Here is a 15,264-nt window from a genome sequence, read left to right on the forward strand (position 1 = left end):
CACATGTCGTCCTGGGAAGGGAAGTATTTGAACTCTGAGTTGCAGGTCTATATATACCTAGTTAATCGAACCAAAGACAACCTTTTAGAGCAATAACGGTATATGTAACCGACATAAATAAAACATTGAGTCTATTTTGCACCGAAATGTTTAAAACATGTTGTTTCTTTCTCTTGAGAATTACATAATATGCCAGGAATTTTTTTCATCTTCCCTGCACGTATAAATACCACGTTGGATCATAAACATAGAATAGATCACATCGCGTTTTGCTAGAATATTAGGCCTATGAATATCCATGGGAAAATATAATATTTTCAACAGTAATCTCACTAGACGTTTTGATTTATCTAGAGAAAATCAAAACTCGAGTGGGATTTAATTGACTATTACAGATTAGAAGAAAGTATTTAAAGATTAGAAGTAACGAAGTACTCCAATACAATAAAATATTAATTCACTTACGAAAATACAACTGTCTTCAAATGTATTATTGTACCATCTCAACATTACAAATGTTACGCTAGATGCATGCTAGATGGCAGTAGTGAGCAATGCCTTCTCGTCGAGAAGTTCTCGATTATTCTACACGATGGCAATGTTACTAGTCAAGAAGGCTTTGTTGATTCAGTTTCATTTTTATTAAAATGCAACATTCTACTTCAATTATCCGAATCCCAGTAATCAACGTCACTTGACAGATGATTTTCAATACATCTTAATATTAAACAATCTCTGATACGTGACTATCCATAATATCATATAGCAGAAGTTATAACATAACCTAACTAATATACACAAGTGTTAGAAAAGTTTTAATTAACGACGATGACATAAAAAATAAACATGAATAATTTTAAAAGGAATAATTATTGAATGTACAATTTTCAAATTCGAATGTGGCTGGTGGTTCAATTAATGTTATATTGGACGTGTACGTAATAGAAGTGGAACTCGTTGATTTAGGCCTACATGGTGTATTCAACTTATTCAGGATTTCCGAATGGTGCTCTTCATTTATTTGTAAATCGGATTTCAGAAGATGCATAGGTATGATAAGTGATTTTTATTAATTCTTGGTCTTGAATGCCAATGCGAGTCATATTTGAAACTGCTGTGCATCGACTCGAGTGATTTGTAATTTTATATATATATTTTTTTTGGCGTCCAGACCAGCGCAGTTTCAAATGTTGACAAACAAAGAAACAAATGCTAGGGACGCGATAAAATTAAATAAGTGCTAGGGACGCGATAAAATTAAACAAATGCTAGGGACGCGATAAAATTGTGCGATAAGCAGTGATGATTGGTTGAAATACGTCCTTTCGTGCCGTTTTATTGGTCAAAATCAGTATGACGTAGTAAGAGTGTAGAAAGCAAAATGGTTTACAAATCAAAGTAATATTACCGAAGATTACAGTTTTGAGATCAATGGTCAGAGGATGCCTGTCTGCAGACATCTGTTTCTCAATACATTGGATGAACACGAGGAATGTGTTGCTCATGTCATTCACAATAAAATTTGAAACACCCACCAGCGATAGACATGAAAACTTACTTTTAAACATAACAAGAGTGAGGAGACTTAAATGAAGTTTATTTATTTAAGACAGGCAGACTATATTAATACAGTTAATACAACTAAATAAACAAATACAGATAAATACAAATGCCACAGTTTGTGGCGAAAAAGAGAGATGCTTTTATCAGGTCCACACTGGATACAAGAAAGCAACTCCAGTCCTGTGAGAAGAAGACAGATTATTTTTCACGGAGAGTAATATGAAAATAAAGGTAGACTATAAAAGCGATAAAAACAAACACTAGTAGGTAAGTGCTGGATGGAATTAGTTAGCAGTTACCTATGTGTGGTAGATTCTGGATTGTTGCCTCCTGTAACATATTTGTGCCTCCTGTTTTGCTTTCCTGTTATTACTTACAACTTAAAAATAATAATAATTTGCTTTTATATGTAAATGATAACAAAATATGTAGGGGAAAAGGAACTGGCCATCCTACTCCATTATCTCCTGGCCTAGTTGTTGGTATTACCTGTGAAGTTCAGACGAGTCTTTGGACAATAGACTAAACAACAAAAATATCAAATGATAGCAGTCCGCATAAAGCGAAGACCTGCAGGCATGCTTATGTTAAAAAGAAATAAGATAATGAAAAGAACGCCTCTGTGTCTCGGATGAAAGTGTGCTAAGAGGTTATTTTTTTGTGCCAAATTGTGGTACCATTATGCAACTTTTGCAAACCCTTAAATGTTTAATGTTGAAAAAAAAGTTGTTGGTCATTTCCGATATGCCCTCCTATTTAGCCAAAGAACATTGTCCTTACTGTAACCATCCAGACAGTATAACACGTAGACTCTTATTCAGAAAACCACTAGGAAAGAAACTGGTGAAAGAGAGTAAGGCCCAATTGTATAAAACTCCCTGAATAAAGATCAACTTTGATCGAAGATCGAAAAGTGAACCGAATTCAGACACTTCTTCTATTGTATAAAACTTTTCTGCGATCAAATTACCTTGGTTCAAATGCAATCTAAGTTCACGTGAAAAGCATTTGGCAACATCGCATAAACAGGTGAAATACATGATGCGCGGACCATGTTATATAGGTTTGTTCAGTGTTGCCAATCTAGCGACTTCAACTCTTTTTCAACAACAATTTCTTTTAACTTTTGTATTTCTTAAATAGGGATTTAGTGACCTTTTTAGCACCCCATAGTGACAAAATTTAATCTTTCTTTGTTGATGATGAGAAATCTAGCGACTTTACAACTACTTTTTGACAACTTTCTGTATTACACTCTGTTGGAGACAATGGTTTTTTTGTGCAATGTAAATAATGGCGGACAATAAGAAGAAGGTTGACTGTTCTCCAAGTTGTTATCATGTTATGGTGTTTCATACTGCTAAACATAATAAAGCTTTATAAAACGACAATTTTCGTTTAGTATTACAGTTCATTGAACATTTATGAACGTACCTATCATATCCATTAATAATTAATGGTTGTTATAAACATAATATAATTATAGGTTATGTTATTTGATACTGCTGAACACGATAGACCCTTATCAAATATAAGAATGTTTGTGTATTAAGGCAAGAAATTGAAAGAAATATATATATAAATGTACCTAACATATCTATTAATATTAATAATAATGGATATTTTATTTGCACAATCTGTCACTCGTATATTTCAAACAGAAAAGAAATAACTGAACTTGGATCATCTAACTTAATCGGAGAAATTTCTTCAGTCAAAGTTTACTTTATTTTGAGACGAATTAATCTCAGATTAGACTTTATACAACACAAAATTCTAAGTTCAGCTGAAATAAGGATCAATTTAACCTCTGATCTAAGATTAAATGGTTTATACTATCGGGCCTAAGAATCTGTAAATTTTAATTGACAAATGCGGTATCTTAATAAAAAGAGAACTTCGATTACGCATATTAGAACTATCATAGATGGTGAAGCCATTACTATTTTTATGGACTTAAGTGAACATAAATCTACAAGGATGAGGGAAGTTTCATTCAATTACTTAGCTTCTTACTGTTTAGATGAATTTCTTTAGTCTTAATATGCTTAGTTAGTGACTGGGCAGATGTAGTGCTCGAAGTTGCAGGGTTGAGGTCTGCATGGAGGGGAGTATTCATATTAAAGGCTTTGGACGATATGGATAAATTGTATTATACGGTATTTATAGCCAGTTACCAAAAGACGTAAGGGAACTTGAAAGTGTAGGCATGAAAGTGAAAGAGCCGTTTAATAAAATTAGTAAAATATTTTATATTCCCTTGGTTTCCTATAGCTATACAAGATCTTTGTCTTTGTGGAACTCTTACAGTGCTATACTAGAGCAAGAAAAAGGGACAAGAAAAGTCAAAGTTTTGAAGGGCTATTGAAAAAAGCTAACAAGTAAACGTTCTGATGGGGGCAGATAAAAGAGTTATTTTTTTTTCTTCCACCATGTTAATATTGTCAAAAGAAGTGCTTATACAAATTTTGGCCACTCGATCGCAATTACGAGGGTCGTAATAGTAATATGCGTTACAAGAGCGGTATGTTGAAGTTTTCATGTTCGAGGAAAAGTTTGAAAAAGCGAAACGTAGTTGAGCTTTTTTAATTTCCGAGAATTGAAAGAAAACATACCGCTCGTGTATCTTAGATTATTTTGTGCGAAGATCGTTTATTACATACCTGAAACAGGAATTTCTAATTAGTTGCAATGAAATCTCCATCTTGGTTTCTGTTCAATGACGGCAAATTTGCAAAACAAAATTGTCTATCTTCAACATTGTTGCTTTAAAATGTTTTCTATGTTTACTAATGGCGAATCCTCGGACCTCATCTCATCTCACTACATCTCGCCAAAATGTAAAAAAATGTAAAAAAAATGTAAAAAAATGTAAAAAATTGTACAAAATTGTAAAAATTGTAGAAAATTACTAAATTGTAAAACTATAAAAATTTGTAAAAATTGTAATTGTAATATTGTAAAATGTTGACATGTTCCACATCTTAAAGCTTCATTGCTCATGTAAGATCTATGGAATAAAATAAATGAATGAATGAATGAACTATACTCCAGCAGGCCGTGATATACGTCTGTTCCCCCCCCCCCCCAGTCTATAAATGCGAACTTAAACCAAACGGTAAGGTTTTGTAATGATATAGGGTTTACTTAATTTTTGCAAATATTTAAAAACAATAATTAACAGTGCAATTTAAGTGAAATTGCAATGGTAAGTTTCCAATTTAGAATTATTACTATATTGAACGTCTCAAAAAATAATATTTTAAAAAGCTAAAGCAGTAAAATCAATATGTTACTTAAGCGGTAAAAAGAGGGAAATTGTTATGTGTGTTAGTTGGGAATACTGAATGTGGAATATTAGACTTTCCGCGGATTGGTTTTGTGCAGAAACCAAGCAAATATGCACGATCTCGCACAAAAAAATAAGTTCGCCAGCGGCCGTTAACAGAAAAAAACACAATTTCATTGTACGAATTTATTGGAACCGACACAGCAATTGTTAAACTATTTTTAAACATATTTTCCATCGGAATTGAGACATTTCTCATACCATGGGATCGACAGAGAGAGGTGCAGACGCAGTCAAACGCTGGTTCGAATCTGAGGCGGCTGATTTCTACGACACAAAAATTGATCCCATGGTATGACAAATGTCTCATTTCCAATGGGGGATATGGTGACAAATAGCGCAACAAGTTCTGTATCTGTTTCAATAAATATTTCCATGCAATTGTGCTTTTTTTCTATAAACGGCCCTAGGGAAAATCACTTTCTGGACGGCCTCGTAATTGTGGTCGAGTGGCCAAAATTTGTATAAGCACTTCTTTTGACATTATCACGATGGTGGAAGAAAAAAATTTAATTTTTTTATCTGCCCCCATCAGAACGTTTGCTTGTAAGATCACATGAATTTCTTCTTGATTTAGCTCTTTTTCTTTTTGTAATGTTTCAGAAGAACTTTTCAGTATATCAAACCAACTACAGGAAAGAACGTGTAGTCTACCAAAGGCTGATAGGATAATTAAAAGAGCAATTTTCATTATAAGCAACAAAAAGAACAATCCAGAAGAATTTGTAAAACAAATTCAGCAAAACATAAATTCATATCAGTTACAGAAACTTCCAAATACACGTATTTGACAATGAATAATTTCCAGGTCCCACAATGTTCCCACTCTTATATGTCGAAAGGACATTGGCGAAGGCTTGCTTTCGAAGTATGTGGTAGATCAATGGTATAATGTTTGAGTACTTGCCGGAAGAAACAAAATGCTGGTAGTGCGGCATTCAGAATAAGTGAAACTTATAAAACGAAGGTATGGGTGATAGAGTCAGGTGGATAGGAATGTTTGGGAATGTGTCTTTTTGGGCTGTAGTTCAATGGAATAAAAGCAGGCAGTGGTGGTTTTGCACAGTTTCCCTTCACACAAGTAAATTCTAGCCACAGTCAACAAAAAATATTATGCTGACAACAAAACAATCCAGACTTTTTTTTTTTCTATTTTTTTGCAAATCTCAAATTTTGGGTTTAGTCCAACACAATCTTGAAAATATGCTACAATATATGCATCATAGTATATTATACGCAGGAATGGCCCAAATTTGCACCATTAGCTTTTCGTATTCTCGACCATGCCGAAATGTAGTAATTTTACACCTGGTAGCAGTCCTTTAATGCATGTCATTACAGTACACCTACTCATTAAAGTTCAGATGTTTTCAGCCAATAACGAGTTAGCTTACAACTGTTCAGCCAATGAAGGTCAGCTTTGTACCATTATAAAACCGCAAGTATAGATTATTCTCGGATATGCAATCGAAAGAGAATTAGCGAAAAGTCACGGAGGCTGGAAATCCAATAATGTCGCAGAAGGCTATGTTCTATTACTATTATTAGCGTTAATTGTAAATAATATTCAAATAAATTCAATTTGTCATCTCGTTTTTCAATTCTAAATCAATTTCCAGGTTAATATCAGAGTAATGTTCATTCTTATTCTGTGCCAACGTCAATGACATTCGGCCTCGGGAAAAATCAATACTTTCGCGTCTGCGCACATCTCACAATTTACGAGACATTGCTCAAGGTCAGATACAAATAAAATGAATAATATCAAGTTAGAAATATGGTCGAGCATAAAAAGTCATATGAAACTCGCCTATAATGAAGGTAATTAAGAAGCTCATATGAAAATTATGAAACTTGCTTCCGCTCCTTTCATAAATATCCATACTCACTTCTTAATTACCTTCATTATAGGCTCGTTGCATAATGTACTATTATGGAAAATTTGTATCCGCATATGAATCCTGCCCCTATTCATCATGTCAAGCCATTGCATCTGGATATTTAGAGAGCAGGCTGTAACTTTAGAAGTCGTCTTTTAATACTCTGTATTAAATTGCTCTTTTAAGACGTCTCTTTGTACTCTCAGGAATGGAATTTCTTGGATCATCATGTGACTGGCATAAAAGAGGAATATGTGAACCAGAGCCCTGATCTCTTTTCAGAGGTAAAGTTTGAGGAAGATCCGTTCGCTGTGGTCAAACGAGAACCAGAGGTGAGTGGAGCACAAGGAATGCACTGTGTGTTTTTCCAGTTTTAAATTGTATTTCGATTGTAACGGACACTACCTATTTTCAAGAGTACTTGCAGTGCCTTTCACTATATGATGGAGGCAAATACACTTATCACTATTTAATATTACAAGTCATGTCATATTTCAGAGAAGTAATGTTGAACTGTTATCTCGTTTTATGTTGTAATTATGAAAACGAAAAAAGTTGCCAAGTCACACATTCCAACAGTGCGTTTGAAAAAAATGTTATTCTTAAGGATGCTAATAATTGAGTTTGCTTTAGATGTATGTGCGAACGTTATCACCTGCCGTCATTTGTTGTTCACCCATTCCTATTTTTACAACGCTGTATCAACATCTCAGGTTATTTAGCCGTCTGAATTTAAGTATTTATGTATTTGCAATATATCTTTTGTAGAACATTAGTTTACCAATAGAGAAAATATATTTGATAAATTTAAGATAAATTCTATAGCTTATTTTGAGTGCATTCCAGAATTGATTCTGAATTTGGCAAAATGTTCTGATAAATATGTGCAGGCAGAGCTTGCATGAAACTGCTGTTTATTTTATTTACTGTTTTCAAGTTACCGAGTTCACGAAATGGTCGAACGAATTTTTTATCTACGGTGTAATGATCGTTATGGTCATAGCAAAGGAATCTTTGTGTACTGGAGCTTTAGTATAATTTCATAGTACATGATATTGCTTGGTAGAAATTATGCAGCTAAACTGGAATAAATTAGACAGTATTAACATTGTTATCCACATATGCGCAACATTTAGTTATCATTAGAATATGCTTGTAAACTGCCGGTATTATGAGCACAGAAGTACTATTAAAAGAAAACTGAACCAGACCAATATATACCTGGTAATGTGAAAGTTACCTGGTTGAATTTTTTCTGGGTTTATCCTTTAAAAATTGAGAACAAATGCTGGCTAACTTTCGGCGCTGTCCCTGGATTCATTTCGCTGGCATTATCACCTTTATTTTGCTCAGACGGTACATAACCATTACAATTGACAGTGCCGTAAAAAACCACTTAAATAATCTACCAAATTCGTGACTATAAATAGAATTGTTCGTTCATAGTTAATTTCTGCTATTATACAGTAGTTAATTAGTTATAATATAACAGCAAAATCCGGTCTACACCTCTGGAGTAACGTTCAGCGCGTCTGGCCACGAAACCAAGTGGCCTGGTTTCGAATCCCGCTCGGGGCAAGTTACCTGGTTGAGGTTTTTTCCTGGGTTTTCCCTCAACCCAACATGAGCAAATGCTGGCGCTGGACCCCGGACTCATTTCACCTGCATTATCACCTTCATATCATTCAGACGCTAAATAACCTGAGATGTTGACACAGCGTCGTAAAACAACCCAATAAATAAAGACAGCCATTTTCCACGGCACACTCTAAAAATCCGCTGGCATGCGGCAGAATGCCGAATGAAGCTCAAGTCAGTCTTCAGTAAACACAGCGTAGGTATACAAGCACAGAGAAGACAATGACTGATGCGTATCTTGGATAGCCAGATCAGTAAGAAAATGTTTCGCTCATTCAATACTTACCAACACATGTGATGATATTGTATGTTTTAGAATTTCCTAAATAACAATTTAAAAAATAAACACGCATTATTATCACACAATATTAAACTGGAATAATTCTCTGTCATTAAAATTTGCATTTCTATCATAATTTTAAATAAAGATACATAAATAGTGTTCAGCAAATTAAGCTTTGAGGAATAACTCCCTGTAAATTTAATTTGAATAATTTCGAGGGAAAAATTGTTGCGGGGCCGGGTATCGAACCCGGGACCTTTGGTTAAATGTACCAACGCTCTCCCACTGGGCTACCCGGGAACTCTACCCGACATCGATCCAATTTTTCCCTCTATATCCACAGACCTCAAAGTGGGCTGACAACCGTCAAGCAACCAACATTTGAGTGCACACTAACTCTGTGTGACTTTAAATTGCGGTTTTCTGTTACGTACAGTGACGTGTATTATGCAAATTAACTCCCTGTAAAGTTAATTTGAATAATTTCGAGGGAAAAATTGTTCCGGGGCCGGGTATCGAACCCGGGACCTTTGGTTAAACGTACCAACGCTCTCCCACTAAGCTGCCCGGGAACTCTATCCGACATCGATCATTTATATAAATAGTGTTAGTTCAATTTGTGAATTATATGAATTTTGTTTCTCTTATCTAATTTTTTTTTTTTTGCACCATGTGCCTTTCCACCATTTATTGCCCGGTAAGTTGACTAAAAAGTAATTAATATAAAATTAAAACTATTTTATTTAATATATCAATTGAATCGCACTTTTTAGAAAGGAACTAAGTCAAAATTTGTTATTTATATTTCTTCTGATGAAATGATTAATACTTCCAAGACGCAAAAATAAACAAAGGAAGGAACTTAAACAAACCTTTCCCTGTATCTCTAACATCGAGTTGATGTTTATATTACGGCACTGGTACACTGGTTTTTATTCTTGAAAGTAAGTTCTTTTGCTCTTCTGAAATATAGAACATTTTGACTTAGTTCCTTTCTAAAAAGTGTGATTCAATTCATATATAAATTTATCTGGTTTATACCTAATTTTTAGCAGTCATTCCCTCCTAAAACCCTCAAACTTCCCCCCCTGCTTGCAAACAACAGCTTTATATTATATGAGAGTGCCGAAGGATTTTAAATCTCACTTTTATTGTGCCACGTGTTGAAAAAGATGAAAAAACGCTGTTCTATAAGGAAAAGAATTATCCCATGAAAAATCTGCCACAAGATTTGTTTTCTTTTAGCTAAACTCTGGTAGCGCTAATATGACTTAAACGGAATTCTGTGGCATCTAAAATTGATGTTAATGAAAATGCGCTATTTTTCTGTTTTATTTGGTCCGTGTTTTTAGGAAGAGCAGAGTGACTTGGACACAGTGCATGTGGAGCCAAAGGTGGAAGTAACAGCAGAGGACAACGAGATTTTCATCGAAAGGTGAGTGTTTTGTCCGAGCCTTCACATAGAGAGTTCATTGTGTTTTAACTTTTGGTTTACTTGACTGTCCTGAAGGATTTTCAGAAGAATTGTCTCTCTGAGTCATCCCGCAATAATCAGTCATCACATTCACATCCACTTCCCTTGGTATCTGGTTTCCATAAGTACTGTTCAAACTTTGCTTCATGTTCGTCACGAATAGTGCCTAGATTTTGAAGAAAATAATCTAGGTGAACATGAAAGAAGTGGACCTCCACACTCATATTGCAGCCCAGGGAAATATTGCCTCTTTTTATGTATTTTTAAATTTATTTATTTCTTGGTTTCTTCATTCCTCAATTCGTTCATGCATTCTGGTGTACTTAAGGGCATCTGTCTTTCAGTTTCTTACTTGCTTACTTACTTACTTACAAATGGCTTTTAAGGAACCCGAAGGTTTATTGCCGCCCTCACATAAGCCCGCCATCGGTCCCTATCGTGTGCAAGATTAATCCAATTTCTATCATCATATCCCACCTCCCTCAAATCCATTTTAATATTATCCCCCCGTCTACGTCTCTGCCTCCCTAAAGGTCTTTTTCCCTCTGGTCTCCCAACTAACACTCTATATGCATTTCTGGATTCGCCCATACATGCTACATGCCCTGTCCATCTCAAACGTCTGGATTTTAAGTTCCTAATTATGTCAGGTGAAGAATACAATGCGTGCAGTTCTGTGTTGTGTAACTTTCTCCATTCTCCTGTAACTTCATCCAGCTTAGCCCCAAATATTTTCCTAAACTCCTTATTCTCAAACACCCTTAACCTATGTTCCTCTCTCAGAGTGAGAGTCCAAGTTTCACAACCATACAGAAGAACCGGTAATATAACTGTTTCATAAATTCTAACTTTCAGATTTTTGGACAGCAGACTGGATGATAAAAGCTTCTCAACCGAATAATAACACGCATTTCCCATATTTATTGCCTTTCAGTTTCACACCACCAAAATTACAACTGCAATAATACATTAATGGTTGTTGAGCAATGTTGTTTCACCAGGTTGTGATTTCTTTTCCCCTCCACTGAGTAGACCTAGCCCTACTGTCCCACTCATACAGGAGACATGTTGGGGTTGTTATTAACTAATGCAGAGTCTTAGCAATAAAGCCATTAACTCTGTTTCTCTCCAATATATCTCACATACATTGAGGTTAGAGTCCCGCTGTCACGAAACAGCCTGGCAAATTATGGTTTTGAAGTTACGGTTATGGGATAGCAGCATGCTTCTCTGTACAAGACTGCATATAACTGTATGTCTACCAGCGTTCAGGCTGCGATGTACAAAGTCTTACAGTAAGTAAGGAATTGTAGTTGTAGAGAAACTCACAATCATATGAATCAGGTAGTTTATGTTATTAGTACCTACCTGGGATGCGTCATGCACTTTAATTATCAGCATTAAAAGAGGTGTGATGAATTTAGAAAAATTCTATAAAAGACAGACAACTAAGAAACGTGATTTGCAAATTGAAACATTTGTAATATATAATAATCATTTTATGACTATTTTTTTTTATAAATGAACAATACTGCTCTTTAAATTATATTGTTCTAAATGAAAATGATATGTACTGTATTTGAATTATATTGTGCCACGAAACTTTGGAAGAAAAAACGATGAACTGGTACGTAAATACACGCACAATCTGAGTAACAAAGAAGTAATTTTTTTCTAAGCTTATATTTCATTCCTTATTAGTTGCAACAGTAACAAATATAAATGACACTTGGGAGGAAATTAAACGCAGAATAAATATGGGAAACGCGCGTTATTATTCGGTTATCATCCAGTCTGCTGTCTAAAAATCTGAAAGTTAGAATTTATAAAACAGTTATTACCGGTTCTTCTGTATGGTTGTGAAACTTGGACTCTCACTCTGAGAGAGGAACATAGGTTAAGGGTGTTTGAAAATAAGGTGCTTAGGAAAATATTTGGGGCTAAGCGGGATGAAGTTACAGGAGACTGGAGAAAGTTACACAATGCAGAACTGCACGCATTGTATTCTTCACCTGACATAATTAGGAACTTAAAATCCAGACGTTTGAGATGGGCAGGGCATGTAGCACGTATGGGCGAATCCAGAAATGCATATAGAGTGTTAGTTGGGAGACCGGAGGGAAAAGACCTTTAGGGAGGCCGAGACGTAGATGGGAGGATAATATTAAAATGGATTTGAGGGAGGTGGGGTATGATGATAGAGACTGAATTAATCTTGCACAGGATAGGAACCGATGGCGGGCTTATGTGAGGGCGGCAATGAACCTTCGGGTTCCTTAAAAGCCATTTGTAAGTAAGTAAGTATTAGTTGCAATTGCAATGCGTACTTATAATGTCGAAAAACATTTTATGCTCGACCATGCTGAAATGTAGTAATTATACACCTGGTAGCAGTCCTTTAATGCATGTCATTAAAGTACTCCTACTCATTAAAGTACACGTGTTGAGCCAATGACGAGTCAACTTACACGTGTTCAGCCAATCACAAGTCAGCTTTGTACCGTTATAAAACCTGAAGTATCGATTATTCTCAGATATGCAATCGAAAGAGAATTAGCGAAAAGTCACGGAGGCTGGAAATCCAATATTGTCGCAGAAGGTTATGTTCTGTTACTATAATAATTAGCGTCAATTGTAAATAATATTCAAATAAATTCAATTTGTCATTTCGTTTTTCAATGTCTAATTTAATTTCAATGTTATATCAAAGTTAATATTTCGTTACTCTGTAGATGCTTATGGGCTATCGGGGTCAATGTGGACATCTGTTCCTCGGAAAAAATCAATACTTTCGCGTCTGCGCACATCTCACAATTTGAGAGTTATTTCTCAAGGTCAGTTAGATACAAATAAAATGAATAATTTCAAATTAGAAAAATGGTCGAGCATAAAAAGTCGTATGAAACTCAATACTTTCGCGTCTGCGCACATCTCACAATTTACGAGACATTGCTCAAGGTCAGATACAAATAAAATGAATAATATCAAGTTAGAAATATGGTCGAGCATAAAAAGTCGTATGAAACTCGCCTATAATGGTAATTAAGAAGCTCGTATGACAATTATGAAACTCACTTGCGCTCGTTTTATAAACATCCATACTCGCTTCTTAATTACTATCATTATAGGCTCGTTGCATAATGTACTATTCTTATGTTACAAGAATTGATTTTTCTCACTCGGAGGAGTCTTTATTGTGCTATGCTGTAGCTATTCTTGGTTTCATTAATTTGTCCAACGTCTTTATTTTCCTTTATGAAAAATGAGTCCCACCAATATCTACATTTATATCACACTCGGAATTCTATAAAATTTGGTAAGCCACTTCGCTTAGACAATATCGCAAATAGTGTAAGGAACAGATCAACCGTAATCAAGTGGAGTAACATCGGAAGCTCATAGGAGACACTGAACGAAACATAGACTGTATTCATCCAACCAACACTCCGAATCGTTCATTCATTGAGAGTATTCTGGTCGAGGGCAGGTCCGTCTTTGAAAATCCAGTATTCTCCATCCTTTCCTATTTCCCGCCTTTCTCACAGTCCCCGCATACAATCCGTATGTCTTAATGTCGTCTATCATCAGAAGCTTCGAGTCAGATTCCTGCCCAGCAAACTTGGGCGCATGTGGCAGTGTCCAGTTTTCCTTCCATTTCCAGCTGATACATTGGCTAATGCAGCGTTCATTCTATGGAGTGCGTGTACCAAGTGCAACAGTGGTCCTCACTTCACTCTGTAAAGTTGGTAAAAGTGTTGGATAAAGTATTACCCTGCCGTCGAAAGGTATGATAGGGTCGATCGTCTGTTTGGTCAGGTGATACACAGTAAACGCTTCATATAAATCTTTAACATTCGCTGTCAATATTTATTAATAACACTTTAGGAAAAATAACAATGAACCAAGGTCTCCAGTAAAGTACAAACAAAGATAATTCCTCACTCCTTCGACACTGGCTGACCACTAGAGTTCACTGAACTGGCATCCTCCATTACACAAACTAGTAATGCCATCTGTCGTCACAGTTTGTAATTATTAGCAACTCGCTAGACAAGTCCCAACTTGTTCGATGCATCAGAACCAAACACAACCTATATAAAACGCTTGACGAATGCTAGCTAACTCTTACACACTCTATCAGTAATCAAACTCTTTGTATGAATCATAATATATTTAACCTTACCAATATATAAAAACCTGTGTAGCTTCTGGTATGCCAGTCTCGAAACCCACTCAACAATAGGTTCAATTCGAGACTCATACCTTCATAATCACATCACCGCAGCTCGGCTACGCTCCTGCCTGTAGAAAGTCAAGAACCCCGTTCGATCCCAGACTACATCAGTCCGCGTCCTTTCCGAACTGGGTCACCCGCGATCCATGCTGACAGTTCACAGTTCCTTCGCCTTTGCTAGTTCTTCAAGTTCACTGTACGTCGAACCCAAGCCTTCCAGATACAGTTCACTACTCATCGAACTCAAGCTTCCCGGATGCTGTTCCCTGCACGTCGCACCCAGCCCTCCGGATGAGGTACCTTGCATGTCGAACCCAGATCCACCAGGGTCGCTGCTGTCCAAGACTGAAGACGAACTGACTCACATTCGTCGGCAACTCACAGTATTATTTGTTTACCACGATCGTCTAGAATGTTGTGCGTCGCGAAGCCTCTTGGCCTCCACAACAATCCGCTTTCAGGTTCTTTCTTACTTCCGCTCCCTCCGCTTTGCGCCGGAACCGGAGTCCTTTCCCATCCCTCCGCACCGCGCTACTGCGCCTACCGAAGCTCGAGTTGTTTCCCCGCGCCTTTTGGCCAGATGCGCGAGCACGCTTCCGACACAAGCAGATTATTCCAGAACGCTCCAGACGGACGCAACAATACCATATTTCCTGGGTTCTCTTCTAATAAATAACTTGAAATATCAACATCCAGGTAGAGGTGAAAGCTGCTCGTCAACCATAAAGCTTTCAAGTCCTATATTTGCTATAGACATCTCCAATACTTCTCCCAATTAAATCAATTAACGGTTTTATGTCGTTGATTCGGAGTTTTCTTATCATTGAAGTGGAGGGAAAATTT

General features: G+C 36.2%; 1 protein-coding gene across 1 annotated transcript in view; it reads left to right on the forward strand.

Moving 5' to 3' along the window:
* The window catches only part of LOC138692162 (zinc finger protein 665-like), an 88,280-nt gene that overhangs the window by 69,569 nt on the left and 3,447 nt on the right, over positions 1–15,264 (forward strand). Inside the window, exons 3-4 of the mRNA XM_069815198.1 lie at positions 6,999–7,124; positions 10,066–10,148. Coding sequence (XP_069671299.1) covers positions 6,999–7,124; positions 10,066–10,148 — 209 coding nt within the window. The remainder of the gene's footprint in view (positions 1–6,998; positions 7,125–10,065; positions 10,149–15,264) is intronic.

Source organism: Periplaneta americana, chromosome 16 (genome assembly GCF_040183065.1).
Source record: "Periplaneta americana isolate PAMFEO1 chromosome 16, P.americana_PAMFEO1_priV1, whole genome shotgun sequence".
In the NCBI taxonomy this organism is placed as follows: Eukaryota; Metazoa; Arthropoda; class Insecta; order Blattodea; family Blattidae; genus Periplaneta; species Periplaneta americana.